This window comes from Columba livia, chromosome 18 (assembly GCF_036013475.1).
Source record: "Columba livia isolate bColLiv1 breed racing homer chromosome 18, bColLiv1.pat.W.v2, whole genome shotgun sequence".
NCBI classification, from domain to species: domain Eukaryota; kingdom Metazoa; phylum Chordata; class Aves; order Columbiformes; family Columbidae; genus Columba; species Columba livia.
The window spans coordinates 10,438,771-10,465,259 of record NC_088619.1 but is presented as its reverse complement, the minus strand read 5'-3'; the positions used below and the strand labels follow the sequence as shown (position 1 = coordinate 10,465,259).

At 42.4% G+C, this 26,489-nt stretch overlaps 1 protein-coding gene across 4 annotated transcripts; it reads left to right on the top strand.

Annotated features, from left to right (window-relative positions):
• The first annotated feature begins 907 nt into the window (after window positions 1-907).
• On the top strand, window positions 908-26,109 carry ERN1 (endoplasmic reticulum to nucleus signaling 1). 4 transcript variants are annotated; one of them, XM_065034117.1, is made up of 22 exons: window positions 908-1,167; window positions 7,573-7,684; window positions 11,395-11,428; window positions 12,359-12,431; window positions 13,621-13,693; window positions 14,746-14,868; window positions 15,666-15,767; window positions 16,251-16,512; window positions 17,132-17,210; window positions 17,945-18,107; window positions 18,505-18,623; window positions 18,940-19,131; window positions 19,727-19,982; window positions 20,733-20,823; window positions 21,168-21,357; window positions 21,792-21,891; window positions 22,315-22,514; window positions 22,629-22,776; window positions 23,192-23,319; window positions 23,597-23,720; window positions 23,968-24,035; window positions 24,237-26,109. In XM_065034117.1, exons 1-22 carry the CDS (start codon window positions 1,093-1,095, stop codon window positions 24,441-24,443), a joined length of 2,919 nt encoding a protein of 972 aa, XP_064890189.1. In that variant the 5' UTR covers window positions 908-1,092; the 3' UTR covers window positions 24,444-26,109. The 4 variants fall into 4 exon arrangements, with proteins under 4 accessions (XP_064890189.1, XP_005508059.2, XP_064890190.1 ...); XM_005508002.4 differs by lacking the exon at window positions 908-1,167 and adding an exon at window positions 2,830-6,313; XM_065034118.1 differs by lacking the exons at window positions 908-1,167; window positions 11,395-11,428 and having other exon boundaries at window positions 7,616-7,684; window positions 24,237-25,865.
• Window positions 26,110-26,489: the final 380 nt, after the last annotated feature.

The window sequence follows — 26,489 nt, the reverse complement described above, 5'->3', positions numbered from 1 at the left end:
CGTGGCGTGTGCTTTTCACACGGGCACAACCGCCTGCACGGACTGTTATCTGTGGTTACGAGCACTTTCTGTACCCGGGGCAGAGGTCTAGATGTGTTCCTTGTGGCCATGGCGTGTTAGGTGGCTCTGCTGGTTCTCGAGTGGCGTGAATGCTTAAAACCTAAGACCACCATAAAGAAACCCATCTGTCAGCACCAGAGAACTGAATTCTCGGTGGAGTTTGTAGCTCCGGGATGTTTTTATGAATTCAGGCTTGCAGGTTAGGTCATCACTGTGTCTCCTGCCCATATAATCACAGGCACGCTGTTAAAAGAGGGAGCTGACCTGTGAGGGCACACTTGGTACACGGTGTGCTCTGCAGCTCCGTGAATGATATCAGTATTAAAAAGCAAACTGTGTAGCAAGGACAAAGCCACTTTGCTATATAAATAAGCATCTGAAAGCTAGGCCTTTGCCAAGCACTGTAAATTTACTCTCTTCTTTTCAAGGCTTCTTCCATTTTATTCAGTGCTTTTGTGTTTATTTTTATCTCTTCAGATGAGTTTGGACCCGGTTCTCAGTTCAAAGAGGCTTGTTCTTTGTTTTTGTGTTTATTTAAGGCATCGCAAGGCACGCCAGGGTCAACACTGACCTTGTCAAACCAGGAGCTATGCCAAATAAATTTGGCCTGATCTGCTTTTAAAGTGCAAAATCAATGGGGAAATTATTCCGGGCAGGGCGGTGCTGGAGGAGGGAGGCCCTTTGTTAAGCCTGAAGTTACCCACAAGGTATTTAAAACAAAAACCAGCAGCACCAGCCAGCTGACCTTGCTCCCTGCGGTTTCAAACGTCAAGGGCTCTTGTCCGCCCCCCGGGCAGGCTGGTTTTGTCGGGACTCACACGGACGGGGCGGCCCCGGAGCCCCGCGCAGCCTGGGAGGGAGGTGTCGGGGCGGCCCCGCCGGTCCCGGCAGCGCTGCCCGCCCGCGGGGCGGTGTCCCGGCCGTACCTGACGTGGTGACCCCGGGCCGGCAGCCCCGCCCCGCCGCGCGGGGAGCGCCGGACACGCTGCGCCGGGCGGGGGAGCCGGGGCCGCCGAGCCCCGGGTGGCAGCCATGGAGCCGCCGCGCCGCCTGCTCGGCCTGGCTGCGCTGCTGCTGCTGCTGTCGCCGCTGTCGCCGGGGCCCGGGGTAAGCGGGGCGGGCTGGGGCTGGCGGGGGCTGCTCTGGGCGGGCAGGGACAGCGGCGGTGTCCCCGGTCCGGCGGGGGCGGGCGAGCTCGGTTCGGTTCGACTCCGCTCGGCTCGGCTCGCCCGGCGTGCGGCGGCGCCCGGGCCGGGGAGGCCTCGCCCCGCGCAGGCCCCGCGGCCGCAGGGACGGGAGCGGCGGGCACGGCACAGCCGCCCCGGTGCGTTCCTGCCGGGGCTTTGCCCAAGTTTACCGGCGGGGTTGGCGAAGCCAGCGCTCCATTTTGCGGTCGTTGCCGCTGGGTGCCCGTGGGTGTGCGCGGGGCTGCGGGGCTGTCAGCCCGTGGGGGTCAACAGCTGCTGCTGTGCCCACTGACACCTGGGCTGAACATGCATCGTATCATTGAAACGTAGAAAGACAGGTAATTTCACATGAAGTAGCTGATGAAAGCAGGACAAAGAAACTTTTAGAAGCTGAAACTATGTAAGTGGATAGAAGAACTAGTGAGACATGCTAGATCATCTTTGTCTGAAAAAAACCTGTTGTATACACGTTGATATCCAAACACACATGGTTATCTACATGCCCTGTATGCTGTCATATGGCATTTTGATCATTCTGTTTTCAGAGCAAAGGTGGGAACATGTACTAAAAGTACGTGTGGTTGGTTGGTACTAAAAAAAGGCTACGGTTCTAAATTCAGAGGTGAAAGACAAAGCGCAGGAGTCCCTGCTCTACAACACCTCTTAAGAAATAACCAGGCTGGTTATAAGGTATTACATGGAACAATAAAAGCACAGGGAAACTGGTGCAAAGCAGATGGAATACTGAGCAGGTGATTTGTATGGAGGTAATAATCTTAAAGTGTACTTTACAATGGGTGCTGTCTGCTGTGTGTGTACTGAGATGGAAAACTAAGTCTTCAAAAATTCCGTTCTGAAAGGTGCTTTTCTTCGTAAATTCTCGGGATCAGGACACAATGAAAAGGTCAGCTGGCATTTACTGTTTCCATTTTACTGAAGGGTAGCAGAGGAAAGTTTTCGGTTATGTTCCTAGATGGATTGTTCATTGTTACCTGGAAGTGCTGGTGTAATATACGGGGTTATAGTTCAGGTTAAGCAAAGCTGGAAGCTTTGGGGTTTTGCCTGAGATATAATAGCACCACTCCTCTTCTATAAAAGCGAACACATCCAGTAGTGATGCTGTGTAACATACCTGCTGTTGTTACTTCGTTAGGAAACTGGAAAAAATTAAATGCAGCCAACAAAAATTACTTTAAAATCCTTATTGCAGAGTGCTAATGGCTTTGTCTTGCTCTGGACCATAAGGCTGGGCTGGGATCTCTTCATGATCCTGACAGATTTGGGATTCATATTTTGCAAGGAAAAGGCTGATTTGCAACTCATGAAGTTTTAAAAAGAATACTCAATAAGAATACTAAGAAATATTTTTTAAATATTAAAAATACTCTTTGAATAATCAGATTATTACTAAATTTTGTATCATTTTACTTGCATAGTAACAAAAAGCTTGACTTGGTCAGGCTTCAGCCCCTTTTCATAACTAGTTCTAATTTCTCTGAATGTAGTCCTGGTCATCTTACCTGTGATTAACCCGTTTACCTGGGAAGTCTTGTTTAGAACTATTAGTGTCACTTGAGTAATAAATTCCCATGAAAAAGACTGGCACACAATTCTTGGTATTGAGGTAACGTAAGAAACATGGAATTGCCTGAAGCTTTTGCAGATTGTTTTTTCTATAGATTTCTTTGTCCAATAAGTGTACTCTTTGTTACTTTATATCCCAACTTTAATATTGTCTTATAATTCATATTCTATGTTCCATCAGGGGCTGATTTAACGCCATGTTGTGTCTTTTGATGTGTTCTTGGTGGCAGCGTGAGATTTTGGATTATTAACTGATAGGCATGAAAACCAATGCGAAGGTTTTAAACAGGACATCTTCAGTCACTATGTTATTTAACGTTTACATGTTTTACTTGAGTTGCAGGTCTCCCTGGTTGCTCAAAAAAAATTAGTATATTATTGTTTAGGTGTTTTAGGGGAATGCAGACGAGTGTCGCACACCTAAAATGAGCACGGACAGCTCTGGCCTGCAGTGTAAATTCATGTGTTTGTCACTCTGCACTTCTACTCGTTTTTGGCTCCTGGTGTTTTTGTGAATATTGTAGTAAGTTTGGGGTTTACAGAGTTTTCGGTAGCACACATGGCCAGGTGAATGAACGGTCACTGGGCCTGGGCCATGGTGAGAAATAGCTGACAAACACATGTTGTGATGTAGTTTAAGATTAAAAGATCTGTAGATTTGATTTCACATTCTAAATAAGATATAAGGTATTGTTTGTCAGCTCTCATATGTTGACTTCATTATTAGTGATACTAATTTACCAAATTTTACAAAGAGCTTTTTAATGACGTGGTTTTCTCATGTGTGGTAAGTTTTAGCCTCTAGCCTGACCATGTAATTAGAAGATAACTGTCAAAGGCAGGGTAATGGATCATACTCTATCTGTGCTTAATGTGCCAGGTGCTTGTGGTGTGTGCTGATGTTGAAAATATTTTGCTTTGCTTCCTTACTGGCTTACCAGTAGTGGTTCCAGTAGCATAAATTGTGGTACAGGCCTTTTCTTAGTGAGAGGAAGGTATCTACGTGTTTTCCTGTGCTTTATTCAGGCTTGAAGAACCTCTGCTGGTGTCACCCCCACAGCAAAACAGATTTCTGGGTTACAGAACAATAACTCAAGGAATGGAGTGTCCTGGTTTTCTTGCTGTTTCCACCATCTTCAGTGATATTTGTGCATACTTAGTGACCTGCATTTCAAAAATACTGGTTTTAAGAAGATAAATTGATGGAAGAAATTATTTCTGCGGGGATCTGCTTTCTTCTAACACAGTAAAACAAAATATGGCATTGCTCGGCTAACTCTTGACAAAATTTGCAGTTAACAAAGATAATATCATCTTTGACATTAACTGTACCACACACACACAAATGCGCCAGAACTTGCTCTGCAGCTTTCGCTGACCTTCCTTTGACTCCATGGGCCTTTCAGGATTGTTCTGGGTCATTTTGTTACTTTGATTTCTAAAACATTTTAACTAAAGATGTGGTAGATCTGGACTGAGGGGGAGATTCTTATGCTAGGGTTAAATACTATTTATAATGTGCATTTGTATTTCTATTTATAAAATGCTATTTCTATTAGATAGTGTATTTCTAGTGTAGCTTAAAAATGCTATTTTCTATTTAGTCCCAGATTTTAGTCTGTTATGGATTAACAACAGGCAGCACTTCAGAGCATTTGTCAAAGTTCAATTCAATGAGAGCCTGAAAGTTAATAAAAATTGTTTTGAATTGAATTATTGAGAATTAATTCTAAAGCAGTCCTCAAATAACTTCAAAATATTGTAAATCCTGCATTGACATCAGTGCTGGGCTGGAAGATGTTTATGAGCACAGACTGTCAAGGCTCTCACTGAATTCCAAATAGGGTGGTTGTGAAAATAGACATTACAGTTTCAGATAAAATAAGACCCAAACTAGGTTTTCCTTCTACCAAAGAATGGTACCTGGGAGTGGCACGTTTTCCCCCAAACCAAGGATTCTACATGGAAAAGCTTAAAAAAATCTAGTGTAATTTCATGGTCTGAGTTGGATGTCAGAACTTCATAGGTCACTCTGCCTGTGGGCAACATCCAGGTGCTGGTCTGGTTTTCAACAGAAACTTGGCGTGAATAACTTCTCCAGCTTTGGTTTTCTTTCCTTATCGTTTGTGAGTGAGTGACCTGCAGGGCAGGTGTGTGGAAATGTTTTCTTAAGGCTGCACGATGTGTAGAGGAACTTTTTGCATATTAGTACCTTCTATGTGATCGCAAGCACTAGCAGCCTTCTAAAACGTCCGTAATCTGGAAGACGAAACTAGTTACTGATGTTTTGGTGCGAGTTTCAGAGCTCACATTTAATAATTTCTGTGGCTTTGATGCCACAAAAAATAGATACTGAAACGTTAAATGTGAAAAAGTTAAATCTACAGATCTGCAAGTAGTGTTCCATGTACTATATATGACTGATATTTGATACCAAACCATAGTCATGGTGGTTGTTTCGTAGGCACATTTGTGTGAAGACGCTACATGCTTTATTCACTTCTCAGTAAGAAGGCAGGAAGACAACACGCTTTGTGGAGAATATACTGATTCTGTAAGATAAGATAAAAGATAAGAAAAACTTGTGCAAATAGTAGAAGGTAGACTAGAAAAACAATATTAGTCTGTATACATGGAAGATGTGGTGCATTTGCTATATGTTGTATTTTATTTGTAACTAAACTTCAGCACTAGTCATTCACTGTGGGTGTCAAATTCCCACCTGCAATTTAAAGGAACTTCAGTAATTTTCATTTCTGCCTTTAGCAGTTAAATGTTGTTGCTCAGCTTGCTGTGTTTCGCTCTACATGCAGTTTCACTGTGTTTGTGAACTGAAACAATCAGTCTGGATAATGGATGTTTTGGGTGTATCGTTTCTGATAGAAAAGCAAACAGAGTCATTCCAGTCTTTTAAGTTAAATGTTTTTGTTCATGGAGCAGGTTTAGGGTAGATACATCTTGGTGAATAAACAGGTATTTCTGTGGTGTATAATGTACAGGATTTATACTGTATAACATGTTGTATTGAAATGTTGCCTAAAAATGTTTTCTGTACATGTGGTGGAAGAAGAATTAAATTCTCCGGAAAGGGGATTTTTTGTGAGTACAGCTGCAGTGAAAATACACATTTGTTAGGTATGAGAAACCTGACATGTCCTTGCCAAAGGCCTGGGTAAAAAACATTTTCTAAGAGGTTCCTGGTGATTTCTCCCTTGAGCTGGTGCGGATCTGTAGTTTGCACTTGGAACGGCTCCCGCTGTCCCGCGTTGGGTGGCAGTTGGGAATGGTGGTTGGTTCAACGCAGTTAACCTGGCGGGCACGGTTGGTTTGTGCAATTAGTTGAAGTTCAGTGCTGGAATATTCATTCAGTGTCTTTGGTTCATGTTTTTTGTTCTGTTTCTGTTTCGTAAGCCCAGAGCCCTGCAGACAGCTTTATGCAACCGAGGCTTTCAAGCTATTTCATTAATTACAAAGCTTCTCAGGTAACGTTTAAAGAAGTTAAATAACCGTTACATCTTATCTAAAACAAAAGCCTGGAAATATGTATATTTTGTGTGCGTGTGTGCATTAAGTATTTATTAGCTTAAAAGTAAGCTGGCTTTTCAACGTTTTTTGTATAAGAGGAAGAAATTCCTTACCTATGGTGAATCGTTGTCAGCCAGAATTTTTCTTTTTAAATGCATTGAGATCTTCAAGTGAAAATTCATATGAGCGCAAAATGTTACTACACAAAGGTTAATTTGGAATAGATTTTGACCACCATCCATTGCTTCTTGTTTTCATCACAACGCTGTTTCCAGTAAATTTTGGATTTTTTTCCCTTTCTTACCAGCCTGAAACCAGAACGATTAGTAATGACGGCATGAGCACCTCGGGGCTGCTCTGTGCCGGTACCTATACACACATTTTTGCATCTGACTGCTGCTACGTCTCAAGATGTAACCCCTGTACTAACTGAGTATCAGAAGTTGGCTGCGTTTTGTGTGTTTCGCAGGTTAAGGTGTTCCCCGCTGTTACTGCCTGGGGAGAGCTGAATTCGGATCCGTCAGAAAGAAAAACAAATGGACAGTTCCCTGTATCCATGCATTTTAATTTGGCAATTGCGTATTTTGCTTCGCGATAATTCTAACGTGACTGATCATTGTTTTTTACAATTTAAGTCGTCGGTGACATTATTAACTATGTAAAACGCACACACTTTCATTTCATGAACTGCGGTAGGTTAAGAATTATATTTAACTGTGAAACTTTGTAGACGTGGCAGGTGGCACGCAGCTGAACAACATGGGTATGGGCTGCATTCTGGGGACTAAACCTTGGCAAATGGATGTTCTATTGACTCGGCAGTAGCACAGTTCTGACATTAAAACTTGGGTTCTCTGAGCTGCTTTGATGTTCCTTAGTCTTGGTGACTTATTGCATAGTCTTTTGTCAATTCTTGCCTAGGTCAGCCCTGTCTCTGGTTTCTCCTGACTCTAGTGCAAGAAGACTTGGATATCAAATTGAGAACAGAGGTTGAGTTAAAGCGTCTCCCAGTTTGTCTCTAGGGGAACTTAGCACAATAAGCAATTCCATAATGTTGACAGGAAGAAAAAAAAACTCACTGAATGCAAAGAGGCAAGAAAGTTGTCCAGTCTGTGCGATTAAAAAGAAGTCACGTTCTAGACAAAGTAGTGTTTGACACTTACGAGCAAATTCTGTAGTAATAGTCACATTCAGCATATGGGTTTTTCTTTTCCAGAACACCAGCTCAGTAACGGTGCCAGAAACACTGTTGTTCGTCTCAACCCTTGATGGGAGTCTGCACGCCGTCAGCAAGAGGACAGGGGCGATCAAGTGGACGTTAAAGGAAGGTGAGCAGGAGGTCTCCTCATGCTCCCTACTCAGTAACGTTAGTAACAGTCAGATCCATTGATAGTTCAAGCTGTTGTCGGGCCTTGTAAATACTTATTTTCTTTCTTAATTTTACTCTTGTTCCAGAATTAAGCTCCAGTGTCTCTGGAGTCATGTTCATCTCTGTATTTTCACTTGCAAATCTTTTCCATGTTTATGGTTGGAATGTTTAAGCTGCAGTGGCATGGTTGGCAGGTACCATGTTTTATGGGAATGTGTGCAATATAAGCAAACACAGAACAGATGTCAAATGAGGGTGTCAGCTGGTGGAACTGGTGGCAAAGGGCTTGCAGGATTCTGTCTCTGTAACCTGCATTCACTGGTGCAGTGGCTATCATTCAAACCTTGGGTCTTTTTTTAGTAATAGATGTTTAGGAACAGCACAGTTTGGTTTTTTTTTAAATAAAAGAACTGCAGTTATGTAAAGAAATATAACATTGCTCAGTGACTGGAAGCAATTTTGTAATTTTAATTACTGAGCAGAGAGAACTCTTTCTGTTTTCATGAAAAATTCCATATTTAATACAAATTTGTTTTAGTGGAATTCTGTTTACGTATGGTAGAAGTGATAGTAGCACCTTCTCTGCACTTCGGGAAATGGAAAGGAGTCACAGTGATTGCATCACCCTGTCCTCTATTTTTAAACCTGTTGTCAGTTTAGTAGGTGAGCTGAAATGGTAGGAAATGGATTCTGTGTGTCAGATGTCTGCAGTACAGACCAGTTATTTTATTTGTGAAGCCATTCATATTTGAATGCAAATCTACCAGACAAAATGTTAAATTAATAAACAAGCATAGAATGCTTTTGTAGCTCCTCTTGGAGTAAAAAGTGGTGAGCAACTATTTTCTTGAAGGATCTTCATTAGTAAGTGTGATTACATTTTCTCGCATCTCCTCTTTAAGTTTAGACCTCTCCTTTCCCTGAGCAGGCTTGAATGAAAAAGGATTATCAGCCTCCTAGGTTGTTGCTATAGGCAATAGCCGTGTTAAGAGCAGCTTACTGGGTTTTGCTTGTCATTCAGCTGGCACGAACATACGCTGCATATTCCCATCCTAGGAGAATATCCTAACTGGCCTTTGTTTGCAGCCAGACTTAGTAAAGTGGCAGAAGTTTTTTTTGAGGAAGAAACTTCAGTAATGAAAAGGCCCTTGGTCGGGGTGTATTGCACAACGACCTTCCCTTGTTTAAAAAAAAAATGGTTGCAAAACAATTGTTGGTCCAGTAGAACTGCTAGACTGGTTAATCTAGTTTTATAGGACTTCTTTTTTTTCCTCTGTTGCTAACTATGTATTGTTCTGCATCTTATGCACATGAGGTGTGTTCACTTACTTCTTGCAAAGTACTTGCTGCCCATTAGTTTATTTCTGTGTAACAGAACAACAGACCAGGGTCAGTGAAGTTGCCATTGTTACCAGATGCTTAATGAGTTGACTTAGTTAATTGTACATGGAACAAGACCTGTACATATAAATCGGATAATTAATTTGTAATTGGAGGGGTTTTATTTTTGCAGATTTATTGTGTGGCCACCCTGTGGTGGGAAGCCCAACAAAGATGCAGCGGTGTTAGAAACTAATAGCCTGTGAAAGTCCTTGCATCTTGCTGTGCTAAATCCCTGAAGACATTCAATAGTGCAGAATTCAGTATTAAATGAGTGTCTGAACACAGGTTTTGGGTGCGCTTTCTGTCAGCAATGAGCTTCTATTGCTATAATTCCCCAGGGGGAAGTGGCAGGCATTGCAAGCACTGGTCTTGCAGGTGCTGTTTTACCCTGATTATCAGACGATGAACCATGTGTTGTAGTTCACGTACTTGGAGAAGTTGTGGCTGTCTCCTGAAAAGCTGCAACGGCATTCATCAGGAAGAGAACGTTTTATTGCTGCACTTAGGCAGCAAGGCATTTGACAAAGAGTAATTCATACACATTTTATTTTCATTGGGGAAAAAACCAAAGCAGTGTTCATTATCAGGCAGTACTTAAACAAACAGGAGAATCTTGCCATGTGTTGTTTGTTTTAATTTAGCACTGAAGCTTATCTTAGGTTTGGAGTGTAAATGAGCCGGAGGTTGTCACCACAATAGTGTGTTTGGGTTTCCTGCCTTCATGTGGTGCTGGCAGGAGCAGCAGTCTGGGTGCTCGTGTTCCCCATAAAGCAGGCAGAAAAATGGGTCAGTCAGCAACAGGACTGTCTGGTAGTTCAGAAATGAAGCTGCGCTCCCTGCGCTTGTATGTGGCGAGATCACAGCCCTCCTTGTTGAGGGTGCTTAATACCTTCATTTCTGGTGGGCTTCCGTGGGTCCCGCTGTCTGACAGCTCAGGATTTTTCGGTGACCAGGTAACTGATGCTGCTCATTCCCTGGGCTTTGGAAAGTTCATAGAAAGAACCCACACTCCTCCTCCCCCACATTTCTGAGAGGCACCTTTTTTTCCTGCTGTGACCCCACAAAAACATTGTACTGAAAGGGTGTAGCACACCTTGAAGATCAGAGACCAAACAAGGCTCCTGGAGCCATCTCTGATCAATAAAAGGAGCCGTCAGCTCTGAGTGACAGTGTTTACTTAGTCTAGAAAGGGGGCAGCTTTTGGACAGGATCATACCAAAAAGCTTTATTTAGGTTTATTGCAAGAAGTTGGCTTTTCCTCTGCTACAGGGAATGGAAGCTTAAGGGAGAGGCTGATGTATTTTTATCACAATTTTATCACATTTTCTCTATAAAGCATTTGTTCTGATACAGAATACTTAGTGCTTTGTTCGTGGTTATCACTGTTGTTGGTATTGGAACAGATTGCGCCTATTAGAACCACTTACCTAATACCAGAGAACTGCAGTTCAGGGAAGTTTTGAAAGCAGGATTACGCATCCAGTCTCAGCGTGTTAACGCTTGAGTGCTGAGCTGTTGACGAGCAGAGAAGAGAACGCTCAGCTCTCTGACTTTTGCAATAACTTTTTCCGTTTGACCCGTTGTGGAACAAAAGGCGATTTCAGTTATAAACCAACTCATTCTTTTATTAGGCTGTGTTAAAGCATATGAAAACTATTTTAAGACGTGACAATGATAAATTAAATTCAAGAGTCTCTTTTTATCTCCACGTGATTTCTTATTTCAAAACAAACTTTGAAATAAAGTTGGAATATGTCCCAAACCACATGAAAGTGAATGTGAAGAGTTCATTGCCCGTCTTCAAAGTGTCTTCGCAGACCTACAACCTTAGTTCAAGATCATGAAAGTGTTAAGAAAATTTACATCACCCCTGTAGCTAAAAATGTAGAGAAATGGTTCTCCCCAGTCCGCCGGTCCAGGTGGATGGTGCTCGTAGTGAAGAGAATTCCTTTCACTTCAGAAAATAAACTCTTCCATCAGTTTGTGCTCATTCGTTGTGATGGCCTCATGTGGGGAACTGAATCACATATTGGTCAGATATTGTGGATAAAACTGAGCAAAGAACTGGAGAAGGTTTAAAACTTCTCAGGTACTTTGTAGTTTCCAGTTTTACAAACCTAATTTCACAACCAAACAGGCGATGGTTGAAGCTGCTGAGGTGGCCACTCTGTGCATCAGCCTTTTGAAAAGGAGCAAGTTGTTGCAGGCCTGACTGACTAGTCCTGTGTCTGGTGTTCAAGGAACTGAATTGCCAATATTAGGACTTTTTTTTTTCTGTTTATGCAGATCCTGTACTCCAGGTGCCAATACATGTGGAAGAGTAAGTCTGTTTCCTTTATCCCATTTACCGCTTGCTTGATTTCACTGACATCTTGAAATTTGGTTTAAACCAAAACTCTCTGTGTTCTAGAAAAGTTGCATGATTTGCATACGTCAACTTAAGGTGGTTTAGGGAGCAGGATAAAGAAAGGATATAATTAGCTACATATAATTATCTTATATGTAGTGTTAAGAAGAAATACCCTACCTGCAGAGTGTTCTCTCAAGCCCTTGCTCAGGTTTAGAGATCAAGTGTGTTACTTGTGCCTCAGTCTTAATTGAGCAGCTTTGAAATGACAGAAACAGCCAGGGAGTGATCTCCAGGTTTTAGATTTAGTCTCTTCAAATAAAAGACTAAAAATAGTGAAGCGCAGGGAACTCCAACCACCACCACTAGAATCTGCAGATGGAACCCTCAGGCTGCTACTTCAGAATAGCTCCTCCAGCACTGCAGTCTCACCAGAAAATGTGGGGCTTTAACTCTCTCTCTGAAGTCAGTGGTAACATCATTTCTCTTTTGTGGTTGGTGTTTGATGTTGGGGTTGGGTTTTTCTTCTGTAGTCTGGGTGGGGGGTTGCCTTTACCTCTCAAATTTACACTGTTCTGGCAACTCTTTTATTGTTCCTTGCCTTCCTGATGCTCTCTGGTTTTGTTTATTTGTTTGGTTTTAGTTCTGTGGCATTTTAAAAGCCTGTCACATTTGGATCATTGAATTTTCAAATGCATTAGTAATCTTATATCAGCTCTGAAAGTTTATCTTTTTTCATTTTCGCAGTTAATAAATGAAACTTCAAAAAATGGATAATACAAAGTAAAAAAATTGTTGTCAGAGGAACTTGTCTATAAAGCCAGTCCTGACCACAGTTGCTTTTCTGTTCTCTGAGAAGTACACTACGCTTTTAATCATTTATAATTGCTGCTTAAATCCTAGGCCAGCATTTCTTCCAGACCCAAATGATGGCAGTTTGTATACGCTTGGTGGCAAGAATAATGAAGGCTTGACCGTAAGTATATATTTTTTAACTATTTTGGAAAAGTGCCCTAATCAGGCTCTCGTGAACGCTAAGGGAACTCCCCGAGGGAACTTTCTCTGTTCTTCACAGTAGTGTAAGGGTTTTTTACTGTTTAATGGAAGCGCATCAGTTTCTTGGAAAAGCTCAGTCAGACTGGCCAAAAACCAGGGTCTGCCGACACCTTTAGAAGATGTCGTGATAAGACTTAGTAAGCAGACAAAAATGCTGAACCTTTTCAAAATAATCACCAATCCGTGTACCCCACAGATACGAGCTAACATTTGAGTTTTATTTTTGAACTTCATGGTGATACTCAGATAAAGCGTTTGGCTTCCCACAAGTTTCTCTTCTCTGGCAGCTGCTATGATTTCCCTTAAGAACTTTAATATTAGTCAAATATTTTAGTATTTACTCACCACTCCCCCCACCTCCCAGTACAGCTGGATCATAACTTGCAAAATGATTCTTGGTTCTTTTCCTGGGTGAATCCAGGAAGCAGCAATTTATTTGAACCTATTTCTTCATTCTGCTAATCTCCTCTCATTTTGAATTAAAGTTAATGTCTGGTTAGAGTCACTGTTATAAAAGTTTTAAGCAAACCAGAGTAATTTTAGTATATTGAAGTAAACTGATCTTTGGCGCAGCTTGTGACCTCACCCCAGTAAGTCTCTTAAAGCTCAGTAAGGATGGTCACCCATTTGGTAAGAGCAGCCCAGGCTTGGCGGCGTCTCAGGAACTCGTCAGTCGCAGATTGATGCTTTGCCCTCTCAGCAGTTTCACTTGTATGAAGATATCCAGCCTTTATCAGTGTTACCGTACAGTCCTGTGGAGAACTATTGTATATGTGTTTTAGGTGAGGCAATTAAACCACAGGATGTTGAAGCGCAGACAGTTTATAAGTGATGCTGGTTGACCTTAAAACAACAAGAGTCTTGGCCTCCAAACCTCTCAGCTGCCGGCAGCTACCTGCGTTTCTGCTGGTGTAGACTCACTGAGACAGACTTTGTGGTCTGGCTTTGCAGAGCAGGGCCCTGACCTGAAATTTTGAGTTCTCAGGCACTGCAATAATGCAAACAAACAATATAAAACTGTCATTGGAGATTTCTGAAGTTTTCTGTGAACAAACATGAAGACTATCGCACCAACGTGAATAAGCTTTTATTGTTTTTTGTTTCCCTAGAAACTGCCGTTCACTATCCCAGAGCTGGTGCAGGCATCTCCCTGTCGCAGTTCAGATGGGATCCTGTACATGGGTGAGCTCAAATTTAATCTATTTTAGACTGTAATATCTTCAGTGACTAGAAAATTTAGCGAGTCCCAGAGAGACTGCAGGGAAATATGCTTTGTTTTAGGTATTAATTACAGTTTTTTTCACAAACCTTTCTGATGACAGGAAATCTGATTAACACAGTTACTGTTTGAAGATTAAAAAACAACTTCTCCTGAAGGAGAATAAAGCTTTTCTAAGCAGTAAATAGCCTGTATGGATTTATTTGGTTTCTTGAGATGCTACCTCTCAACAAAAAGTGACTTCTACTTAAAATTTTCTTACACTTATGGCATTGATTGCCTGACAATTATAATTAAATTAGAAATCCCATTGCAACACGGTTGGACATCCTCTGTTACCCGAGATACATTTATATTACGAATAATAACAAATGTATGTCTCACTGTCCTGACTCATTCTAGTTGCAGAGGGATGTGGGAGGAAAAAGGGAGAAGGAGGGGCAGTTATTACTTCTCTCAACAGTAAATGTGTGAAGCATCAGGATGCACTTAGTATTGGGTTTTAACCTCCTGAAGGGCCAATACCTACTTCTCATTCTCAGCTTTCTGTCTCTGCACTAAGGGAGTGAAAAATGTTGATTTGAAGCTTCTAAATATATGTGTTAGCGTCAAAGAAATATTTAAGTCATGGCTTACATAGTCTTGAGTGGGCTGTTGGGATTACAGTCCTTAATTCAAAACGTGTTAGACCCTCATGTTTTTTTTCCACCTACTGCCCTTCAACATTAGCACTTCAGACCCCTGTTCTGCTGCCTCCTGGGGTCTCCTACACTCTGAACTCTCTTAGATTTTATCGGTGTGAAAAAATAATTCAGCCAATGGTACTTACCATTCTAAATATTGTATTTAATTCTCTTGTCAATATTTGGGATCGGCCAATAATGCTAAATGATGAAACTGAGCCTATCAGAAATTGTTTTAAGTTCACGAGCCTGCTAAAGAAAAAAGACTGAAAAGCTTGATGGAAGTGCAGTTTTCCAACTGAATGGTAATGTGGCTTAAATTGTCATTTCAGGTAAAAAGCAGGATATTTGGTACGTGATTGACCTCCTGACTGGGGAGAAACAGCAAACCTTGACTTCCTCCTTTGCAGAAAGTCTGTGCCCCTCAGCATCGCTCCTGTATCTCGGGAGAACAGGTCATGTGCTTTTTTTTCTGCAGCTTAGAAGAACATTTGTTGTTGTCGTTTTTAAAGTTTAGGATCATAACAAATGACCTTGTGATCAGTTCAGGTTTTCACGTTTATTTCTTAGAAAAACTTCTGTAAATTATTATTTTAGGCTGTACACAGAAAAATTAGTAACTATGGCAGTAGGAAGGTAGTGTTTATTTAAACTGGCAGCAGGCACGGTCCATGACTCTTGTTGACTAAGTGGCATTCAAAATGTATTTACTGGAGCATTCCAGCAGCAGCTGTGAGCCCGTCTGCTCTGTAACATACAGCTCCTATAGAAACCGTTTGAAGAAAATGGGGATATAGCATATCCACCGACATTACAAATGCCGTATTCTAAAGAACTGTTACAATTAGACCAACAAACACCATATAGGTGTTGGCTAGTAAAAAGAATAAGTCTTATAGTCTTGTTTTTAACCTTTGTATTAATGTGTTCTTCAAGTGCGATAGTTCAGTTACAGAACATAATATGCTGAATTTTAGAATGCAGGGTTTGGAAACTTTTAAGTAAACCAGAGTACATCAGAAGTTGTGCAGTAAAAGAAAACACTGGTAACGTGGGCAGTGACTCTGCAGGGAGCAGGTCGACGATTATCTTTAACAGCTACTAAATGTTCGTTTGTCAGGAGTGCTGGGAAAACGAAATGCAGAGAGCAGGAAGTGCTGTGTGTGGTGTTTGGAGGAGTCTCACATTTGAGGTGATCGATTCTATTCTCTCATAGGTTTTTTTGCTTCACAGACTGTGTATCTTTTAACAGAGTACACGATCACAATGTACGACACCAAGAAGAAGGAGCTGCGATGGAATGCCACTTATTTTGACTATGCAGCTAGTCTGCCTGATGAAGACATAAAATACAGTAAGAATTTAATTGCTGTCTCTTTTTGTCTTTCCCCCCCTGCATATTTGCTGTGGGTTTTGCATATCAATATTCTGATTTTTTTCCATAATGAATAGGTCAGCCTGCCTGTCTGATTTTTGTGCAGTTGATTTGCATCTGCCGGTTTTTATCCTATACGTGCTGTAATATCTAGAACTCTTTAGGTAACTTCAGGGAAACCGAATCTAAGGAGGTGCAGCTCTGGAAGATATTCTTTAAAATGTAGCGACAAATGGCAGGAGAGGCAGCAAACAGGAACTGTGGTGCACACTCAGAAAAAGCTGTTGTAATGCTATTGCTTTGCAACTGAACTTTTATCATCCATCCTAATTCTGATGACTGGTGTGCTCATCAGCTATTCTTTTGCAGTGTAAGGTCTCATGTTACATGAGGCTCGACCTGTTTTTATTAAAATTGCCTGTCTGCAGCAATCCAGGTAATCTGTGTCTTTGTATATTGTAGAAATGTCCCACTTTGTGTCCAATGGAGACGGGCTGGTGGTGACTGTGGACAGCGAGTCCGGGGACGTGCTGTGGATTCAGAATTACGCTTCTCCAGTGGTGGCTTTTTACATCTGGCAGCGTGAGGGGCTGCGGAAGGTTATGCACACGAACGTGGGGATAGAAACTCTGCGCTACCTGACGTTCATGTCCGGGGAGGTTGGACACATTACCAAGTGGAAATATCCTTTCCCAAAGGAAACGGAGACCAAGAGCAAACTCACGTGAGCACCAGTATTCCTGTTATTCTGTCTGTTCAACAGAGCTTTGTTAGTAAAACCTTATTTATGCACATTCAGTTAAGGGTTGTTCTACAAGTTTCAAGCTGGTGAAAATACGTAAGAGCAGCTCTAGTTCTCCAGCTGTTATTTCATAACATCTTTGATCTTTTACTGTCTAAAGTCAGAGACCAAAAACCAAAATCTATCATAAACTTAGGAAGTGTATACTTATAACTTTTATCAAATGTTCTGTGTTGAATATTTTCTTATAATATGGAACAGAATTGTTTTTATAATGCAAAGCCTTTCACATTATAAAAAAGATGCATAGCATTTTGCCAAATACCAGTTATCAAATAGTGCAGAAATAGGACATGAGTTGTGTCAAATGAGTAATTGTGATGTGAATAATCAACTAATAATGCTTTCATAATAAAAATAATGGTTTCATAGTACAGCAGTACTTAAAACAATTTCACAGATCCAAGCTTTTCAAGATATAAATATTGATGATTTGAGAAACTAACGCATTATTTCTGCAGGATTGTGTTGCCAAGGTTTTACCTAGATGGTGAAACATCCATTTGTCTACTTCTTTCTAACACTTACTGTTTTTTCCCAGACCCACTCTATACGTAGGGAAATACTCCACAAGTCTGTATGCGTCGCCATCCATGGTGCATGAAGGAGTAACTGTTGTGGTAAGTTGGGAGCTGCAGGAGTTGAATGACCCCTGCTGAAAAGTGCCTGTACAGAGCTAGAGCTGTCCTGGGTTTAAAAAGAGTTGAAAAGGAGACATACTTTAAAATACATATTAAAACAGACAATTTGCCAAAGGGATCTGATGAAAATAGAAAATAAACCACTGAAGGCTGTACATGTACAGAAATTTGGGGTTAAATTGCAGATTGCTGTCAAGAAATGCATAGCAAATTCAGTATGTTGTGAAACAATTAACAGAAAAGCCTTGAAATGCATGGCCACCTTTCAGGAGTAATTTCAAAAGCTGCAGAGTGGCTGCAGCTCACGGGGAGTTGTGCCAGGCAAGCTGAGGGGTGTCCAGAGGTTGCCGTGGGGTTGGTGCATTGTAGTTAGTGGTAAAATTCATCAAAGGAACTCCACATAGATAGGAAACTGCATCAGTTTTGTTTTGCTCATGCTGTGGCTCCTCAAGTAGGAAATAAAGATCCTGTTTAACTTTTCTAAAAAAAGAGAGAGTAATCTCCTCTCCCAGGCAACGCGTAACTCAGGTCTAATGTCCAAGGTTGCTGAGGCCGTTGCTGAGGGCGTAATGACACCGTTTACTTACAGTGACTTTGCTGCCAGTAATTTTTGCTCACCCAGTAATTCTGACCTCCCTTTGTTAATTTAGTTGCCTATTTAAATATTTCAGGGAAACCGTGCTTCCTTAATTGTAACAATAATCTCTTTCTAGCCCCGCGGCAGCGCCATCCCCTTACTGGAGGGTCCAAAAACAGAAGGAGTCACGATTGAAGACAACGGCGAGTGCGTCATCACCCCCAGCACGGATGTGAAGTTTTCGGGCAGACTGAAAGAAAAGAACAAACTGAGCTACTGGAACGACTGGCTTTTAATAGGTGTGTGAGGTGCAGCCCCACTCGTGCGGCGTCGCATTGCCGTCTGGTGGCCAGTTCTGATCCAACGCTCAGCGCTGGAGTTCAGCTGCTGTAAATCAGTCACAGCGCTGCCCAAACTCAGGCAGTAGTTACTGAAGCCTCGTAATGGTGCGTTCCGCTGGCCAGGAACCAAATCCACAGCCAGTGCTTGAGCACAGAGCCTTCAGGCCTGTGGTGACTCTACCTGTGACTGCTGGGGAAGAACAGAGGGAAACAAAAACTGAGCTTTTGTTCTGTGATGTTCTCAAGCCTTTTGTAAATCAAGTTTTATATATGCTGTTCAGGAAAGATGCTCAAATCAAGGGTATATATCCTAAAAAGGGACAGCTTATTATTTCAACATGTGTTTTATTTAAAGGGCACCATGAAACACCATTGTCTGCTCCTACGAAGATCCTGGAGAAATTCCCAAGCAACTTACCTAAGAGGCCTGAAAATGTGATTCCAGCTGACTCTGACAAAGCCGCTATTGAAGAGGTTTGTGATGAGAAGTATCATTTTACTGGGTGATTGAAGGATGTTGGGGAAGGACTCAGAAGAAAAGCTACACGGAATTACTTCACACTTTTTGTGTCATATTTTAATGTATTTAGCACGTAGAATCACTGGTATGATGTATCATTCCTTATTTCAGAATTAGGGCTTTCCGCTGATTTTCTTTTCAACATACAAAACTTCCTTTGACTTTGGTAGGATTAGAAATTATTACAAATTCTTGAGCAGAAAGACGAGTGCATAACTGCTCCATTACCTGTGGAGATGTTGAGCTAACAGAGTTTCCTGTGCCTCTTAGGTTATTGACATGGTTGAAGGGTCCTCGACAGACGTGCCTCCCGCTGCTCCCAAGGATATCGAGGAGAAACCTGCTCGGCCTGTCCCTCGGCCAGAGGCCCCCGTGGACTCCATGCTGAAGGACATGGCCACCATCATCCTCAGCACTTTCCTGCTTGTGGGCTGGGTGGCTTTTATCATCGCTTATCCAATGGTAATGCTGACTGAGCTTCATGTGCTTTTGAGTTCTGGGAGACCCAGTAACATTTTGCAGCCCAAGAAATGATCCAGAAGTTAGAAAGTAACACACTACAGGGGAATTATTTCCTTCCTCACAGACATGCAGGGGGTAACAAGAGATGCAAATTTGATATAACAGTGATTTCTCCAGGCGTATGTGCCAACTCTGGAGACTTTTACATCCTACTGATTCTGGTTTTTATGTATGTTAACGCTTTTGACGGACATGATCTTAACACCATTGGCTTCACTTCTCTTTTCCTTACCTGAACCACTGTTGGATTTTCTGGATTTTGGGATCAAAGCCTTTGTCTGTGGTTTAATGACACCCAGTCAACCTATTAACAGTTAGCTTTTGCTACATTAACCAACCAGTGTGATGTCTCAGCTTTGCAATGGAAAATCAGAATGAAAGGGAAAGCGTTCCCCACCCTCCTTGCCTGATAGTGTCATAACAAGAGAGTTTTTCTCCCACCTTTCGGGTGTAGCCACCCCAATAGCTGTAGAGTTTCCTTTTGTGACGTGACGCTAAGCAACTTTGCTGACAGCACTGTGGTCCTTTCCTGCAGAGTGTACATCAGCAGCAACAGAGGCAGCATCAGCTGGAAGAGAAGATCCAGCTCTTGCAGCAGCAGCAGCTGCCCTTCGGTGCTCCCAGCGACCTGCCCCCAGAAGCGGATTTCTCGGACGCCTCGTGTGGCCGGCCAGAGAACTCGGCTGCCAGCACACCAAATCTGTCCCCAAGAGCGTCAAACCATTCTGCCTACTCCAGCGTCTCCACATCCGACGTTGGGAGCTGCATCTCCACTGAGCAAGAAGAGGGAGGTAAAGTTGATCCATTGTCTTTTATTGTGAATCTCTGTATTTCCCCAGTCTGTGTGGTGATACAGCACAACTATTAAAATCCTTATTGATGCTACTTCACAGATCAGAAAGCTGAAAAGGACCATTGTTCTCCTTTGGTCTGACCATTTGCAAAGCACCATGCAGGTGACTCTGAGTAGGATTATTTGCTTGAGGAAAAACATCCAGTTTTTAACTGCCATCTGAGCAATTATGTTGTCCACGGCAGTATATTCTTATAGCATGTAGGGAGGTTCTAGGGAGAGTTTAAATTAAATAAAATATTATAAACTGGAATCAAGATACAAGGATTACGCAGTGCAGCCTTCCTGCCTGATGTTCCTGCGCACTCTCCAGTCCCTCCAGAGGCCGTTCAGGGGAACCACCAGTAACCACCTCTGGAACTGTCAGTCAGCATGTCCCACATTCAGCAAGACATCTACAGAACTTTCTAGAAAGAGTTTCTCTGAGAATCACCAGTCTCTCATTCTGTCTCGAGTCAGGTGTTGTGTGCACCATGCGTTTGACTCTCTATGTTGGATTATTTGTTCACCAGAGAGCATTTCCCTATGCAGCATGAATACCAAAATGCAGATGTTTATTTGATCATGCGTGTTGTTGATTTAAACATGAGCAAAAAGACTTTACCATACTGGCCCAGAAGGATGTGCAGTTGTAAAAGGCCAACTTAACCCATCCTAAACCAGTCCTTGTTTCTTGTTTTTTGTTCAGATGAAGACGCAAACAGAGTGATGGTTGGCAAGATTTCGTTTAACCCAAAAGATGTATTGGGACATGGTGCTGAAGGGACAATTGTTTACAGGTAAAAGACAGTATGTGTTTTCAACATTAAATATGCTAGTTAATGTCTTCTTTGCATTAGGGTTTTGTTGTTTTTTTTAAAGACCACATATCTAATATGAACAGAAATTAAACTTTTGAAAAAGTACTTTGCATGTGTCTGGACTATTTTCATGCAGTTTCTTCACTAGTAAAAACTACTTTAATTCCCTTAGAAATGTTTAATGACCAAATGCATCTGTTTCCAGCATGAGAAATGCTTTAATATGCCTCTGTTAAATGTTTTCTGTTGTCACGCACTGTTACATGCTTTGTCTGCAAAAAGGATGTGTAAAAGGATGATGTGGTTTTCCTTCCTCTTTGCAGGGGCACATTTGATAACCGTGATGTTGCAGTGAAAAGAATTCTTCCCGAGTGCTTCAGCTTCGCAGACCGTGAAGTGCAGCTGCTGCGCGAGTCCGACGAGCATCCTAACGTGATCCGCTATTTCTGCACGGAGAAGGACCGGCAGTTTCAGTACATCGCCATTGAGCTGTGTGCTGCCACCTTACAGGAGGTGATGGGTCACATGCAAACCTACGAATCTGTGACAGTCTCCCTGGAAGGCCCTTGGTTTCCTTTAGCTCGCGTTGCTGAAGTGCCTGCTGCAGATGTTCTGTGACAATTGCACACTCCAACAACAGGGTGGTTTTAGACCTTTAGAAAGGTGGCCCTAACCCTGCACTGATTGAAGTTGTCCTTTGATTTTCCTTTTTGTGGAGGGCTCCCTTCTGGTCACCCACCCCGTCCTACCGTCTGGACTTCAAAGATGTGCTACTCTTGCTGCTGGAGCACAGCGCTGCATAGAACTGTAGCTCTGAATGGTATTTTAGAGTTCATCATCTTTAGCCAGAACAAACAGTCTTTAATGTGTGTTACCAGCTAGCATTAGCCTGCAATTTAGACATGGTGTTTTGGCTGAATCTCTTGTTTTTCTGTTGTGTTTTATAGTATGTTGAACAGAAGGCCTTCAGTCACCATGGCTTACAGCCCATCACTCTCCTGCAACAGACAACATCTGGTCTTGCTTACCTGCACTCCCTCAGTATTGGTAAGAATGTCTCGTTTCAGTACAGTTTCTTAACTAAAAAAGAAAATAAATTGGTCTGGTGCTGGGAACTGGTTTATTCAGTGCAGGAAGGGAGGTGTAGAAGCTCCACCTGATGCAGCACTTGTGTCTGTTGTTTGATACTGGCCTTGTCCCTGTGACGTTCTGCTGCACTGCAGTAAACAGGCCCGTCATTACCATTTGTTCAGGGCGGTGCATTTTCTGGAGAGAAGTCATAAAACATGATGACTAGTGGTGATGGAATAAAAAAGTGATGAGCCCTTACTGAAGGCAATATTTTGAGGTTAGGACTTTGATTTAGCAAGCAGTGATTCAGCTTTGTGAAAGGTTTGCAATGCAAATACGTTAAAAAGTTACAAATATCATTGGGAGTGCCTGGAGTGGATAAATGGGCGTTCATAATAGTCCACAGGGACCTGAAGCCCCATAACATCCTCATCTCGATGCCGAACGCCCATGGGAAGGTCAAAGCCATGATTTCGGACTTTGGCCTATGCAAGAAGCTGGCAGTGGGCAGGCACAGCTTCAGCCGGCGCTCGGGCGTGCCGGGCACCGAGGGATGGATCGCCCCAGAGATGCTGAGTGAAGATTGCAAAGAGAACCCCGTAAGTCTTCGGATTGTTTTTTTCTTAGATACAAAATAACCACCCTGTGATAATGAAAGTCTTAAGGGGGGGGGGGAAAAAGTGTTATTGCTATTAAAGGTTGTTTATTTGCAGACATACACCGTGGACATCTTTTCGGCTGGCTGCGTCTTTTATTACGTGGTATCTGACGGCAGCCATCCCTTCGGCAAATCTCTGCAGCGGCAAGCCAACATTCTGCTGGGTGCTTACAGCCTCGAGTCCTTCAGTGCGGGGAGGCACGGTAAGAAAAGTGTGGTAAACGTAAAACGCTACAGAGTTTAGTGAACTTTCTATGGGTGTTAAAATGCCAGCAGAAATTACACAGCTTTGACTCTGGCAAGTGCTGAAAGCTGCATTGCTAAAGTACTCCTGAAGTAAAGCTGCTACAGTTCTTAAAATTGGAACCCCAAAGCATCTCTAGGATAAGTAATTTGCAACCCTACAAGCTTCACTGTAGAGTTATTTCATATATTTAAAGGGTAGGAAGGTACTGAAGTGATCCAACACTAGTGACTTTCTGTTGGTTGCTCAGCATATCTGTGAGGGTGGTATTTGAGCTGCTTGGGGTCATGTTGGAGGAAGTAGAGAACATGATGATTTTCTGAAGTACAAGAGATTTCTCCACAGCCTAAGAACTGTCACCATTTTCCTTGCAGAAGACATAGTCGCTCGTGATTTAATAGAGCAAATGATAAACATGGATCCTCAGAAACGTCCGTCTGCCAGCTGCGTGCTGAAACACCCCTTCTTTTGGAGTTTAGAAAAACAGCTCCAGTTTTTTCAGGTTTGTGTTGACCTTTTCAATCCTTTCTGTTCTAAGGGCTCCTGTAGACATTCTGCAGATCTTGAATTCAGGCTCTGCTGGCTGTGTCCATGGTTGAGCCAATATAATCCACACCCTTACTGTGAGGAAGAAGCAACTCATCATCTCAAACGTCTGTGTCCCAGTCCCAAGCATGATCCATTATCAGGACAGGCTGTAACTGGCCAGAAGAAGCAGTTATAAATTGTTGTGAAAATCTTGGAAATGAAACTAGAAATAACCTGAATGTCTCTTCCAGGATGTCAGTGACCGGATAGAGAAAGAATCTTTAGATGGTCCAATAGTCAAACAGTTAGAAAGAGGTGGAAGAGAAGTAGTGAAAATGGACTGGAGACAGCACATCACTGTTCCTCTTCAGACAGGTAAGGGATGGTATTTATCAGAATGGGAAGGAATTACCTGCTGTTCCCAGTTTGCTGGGACAGGAAAATAAGGATAATGCTGTTTTGGCACCTTTACTTGTCAGCAAAGTATTTCTTCCAATTAAAGTACTTATATATATTGAAACACGCCTATAAGGATATGTGACTGTGGGCATGCATACCTTACTTTTGAGATCAGCGACTCAAAGTGCATCAAAACAATAAGATCTTGTAATTTCTTTTGCAGATCTTCGAAAATTCAGATCCTATAAAGGAGGCTCAGTCCGGGATCTACTGAGGGCAATGAGAAATAAGGTAAGGATTTCTTTCCGTAAGCAACATGCAGCCCTGGGTCTGCCTCCCTTTGCTGTTTGTTGCCAGTCTGTCTGTCTTACCTTGGTTTAGGTATTGAGCTCCTTTAGGATGGACTGATGCATTTTCATGGACAAAGTAACCTTGTATCTTGCAGATCCTGGGACACTGACTGAACTCTTCCTGTTCTTTTTGCCTTCACAGAAGCACCACTACAGAGAACTGCCTCCCGAAGTGCAGGAGACCCTGGGCTCCATCCCAGATGAATTTGTATGTTACTTTACAGCTCGTTTCCCTCACCTGCTGCTCCACACCTACCACGCTATGCGCATCTGCTGCCACGAAAGACTGTTCCAGCATTACTATGATCAGGACACTGCAGAGCTGAGCCTTGCGGGAGATACTGTTTGAGAGAAGGATGGAGCTTTCTGCTCTGGGACCAACTTTGCAAGCACAGGGCTGTGAAACAGGCCTGCCTTTAGCAGGGAAAATGGGATCAAAGAGCTGAATTTTCTCTCTTTGAAGAAACCAAGCCTCCAAAAAGTGCCTTGTACCTCTGCCTGCGCTGGATCAGGAGATGGAAGGAGCCCAAGGGGCGAGCGGTAACTTCAGCAAAGCGAAGAACCCTGCTGCTGGACTTACTCCGAGGCAGTTTTCAGGACAGTGAAAACAGAGAGCAAAAGCTGGATATAACCATCACCCAGTATCCCTGTACTGTACGTGATTTTACAACCGATGTGTTTTATCTCAAAGAATCAAAATACCGTGATTGAAATAATGGATTTACTAGGGACTGGGATTTGCAAAAGGAACCTTTTAGTCATAGCAAATCATCAGAACCTGCCATTGCACTACTGGCACACGATGCACTAGGCACCCCGCAGTGATCGTAAAGGGAATCATGATTATCCAAAAAACTAGTAGAGTACAATTTCTGCTTAATTAGTACTACCCCAGAAAACTACTCTCTCACACTTGAGCAGGTAGAGTAAGTTCTAAAAAATACTGACTTGAAAAATCGGTTAAAGGTTTACCTACTTGGAAAATAAGCCTCATTGTTTAAATATGTACCAGCATTCACAGAAGAGCTTGAACAGTCCTTGACTTAAATCACAGTATCAGAGCTACACAAGTAACTTCAGAACAATCCCCTGATGGCAGTTGTGAGAGGTTTCACACAATCACAGGGTGTCCAGGGCTGGAGGGGCCCTGGAAAGCTCATCCAGTGCAATCCCCCCATGGAGCAGGAACACCCAGATGAGGTTACACAGGAAGGTGAGTCATTATCTACTGCAAGTGTTCCTTGTAAAAAGGGTTCCCAGATAAGTTCTGGGGAAAAAGGAGTTAAATAGGAAATGATGAGACATACAGAACAGTGAAAGGAGAAGTCGTGTTTGTAACGGGTGCGATAAAGCTGTAGAGGAACCCCATTTTCTATTTGTGTGGGTTGCTAATGACATCCAAGTGAGCCTGTGTTTTGAAGATGCAGTATTTCTTTTCATCAGCCCTAGAGCTGTGACAAAGCATTAATTGTGCGCAAAGGGTGAAGAAATGCTGAATTCTAATATTAGTGGGGTTTTGTTTTGCAATCTATTTATTTAACATATTTATATTTATTTAATTTTTACTACAACGTGGTATCAAATCCAAGTGGTACAAGTATAACACATGCCAAATCATTCTTAATTGGGGTTGTGTCTCTATTTAATCATACCAACTGGCAGAGGAAAGTGATACTGCATCTTACAATGAAATTATTAAAGGAAAACCTACAAAATGGGAATTTGTATGACTGTGCCATTGTGTCTTAAAGTAATAAATTATTGACAGTAATGCGTGTGATTGGGTATGTACAGCTACTTTTCTGAAGATACTTTAAGGGAAGTTTTTTTTCCCTAGTTTTGCAATGTATGAGAGCAATTTACCTAAGATGCCAACTGTGCAAGTTACATGTTTCTAAAGCTTGAAAAAAAATAACGGTAGTTTTTACCTGAGAATATTCAAAGCTTATTTCATATTTTTGTAATGTAATTTTATAAATTCACTAAATAAAGACTTGTACTCAGATGAAAAAACACACACACCCCCCCTCCTCCCTACTCCCCCAACAAACAAAAACCACCCAAACACAGCTTTTAGTGCCAATGTGCGCCTGGGAAAACAAGCAGGACTGTGACCTTGTGTGGACCAACAGAGGAGCTGGGGAGCAGGGAAGGGGTGACGCAGCTACAGCTACACGCCTGTGTCTGAGCAGCACCCTGCTAGTCACACACACTCATTTCTTGGGGTGGGGTGAGCATCCAGCCTCCTTGAAGTCCCAGGAACCTCATTTCTTCTCAGTTCCCAGACAACAGCCACCTACACATTGGTGGCTGAGGCAGGCGAACAAACGCAACATGGCTGGAGTGATTGCACGCTGCAAAAAAACTGTTGCTGCGCGGTACTGTGATACGTATA

Excerpts from the sequence above, each read along its gene's own strand:
- ERN1 (XM_065034117.1), top strand. The coding sequence starts at position 1,093 with ATGGAGCCGCCGCGCCGCCTGCTCGGCCTGGCTGCGCTGCTGCTGCTG. Across the intron at positions 7,685-11,394 it reads CAAGTGGACGTTAAAGGAAG|ATCCTGTACTCCAGGTGCCA; the intron begins GTGAGCAGGAGG and ends CTGTTTATGCAG. Across the intron at positions 23,320-23,596 it reads AACAGCTCCAGTTTTTTCAG|GATGTCAGTGACCGGATAGA; the intron begins GTTTGTGTTGAC and ends TGTCTCTTCCAG.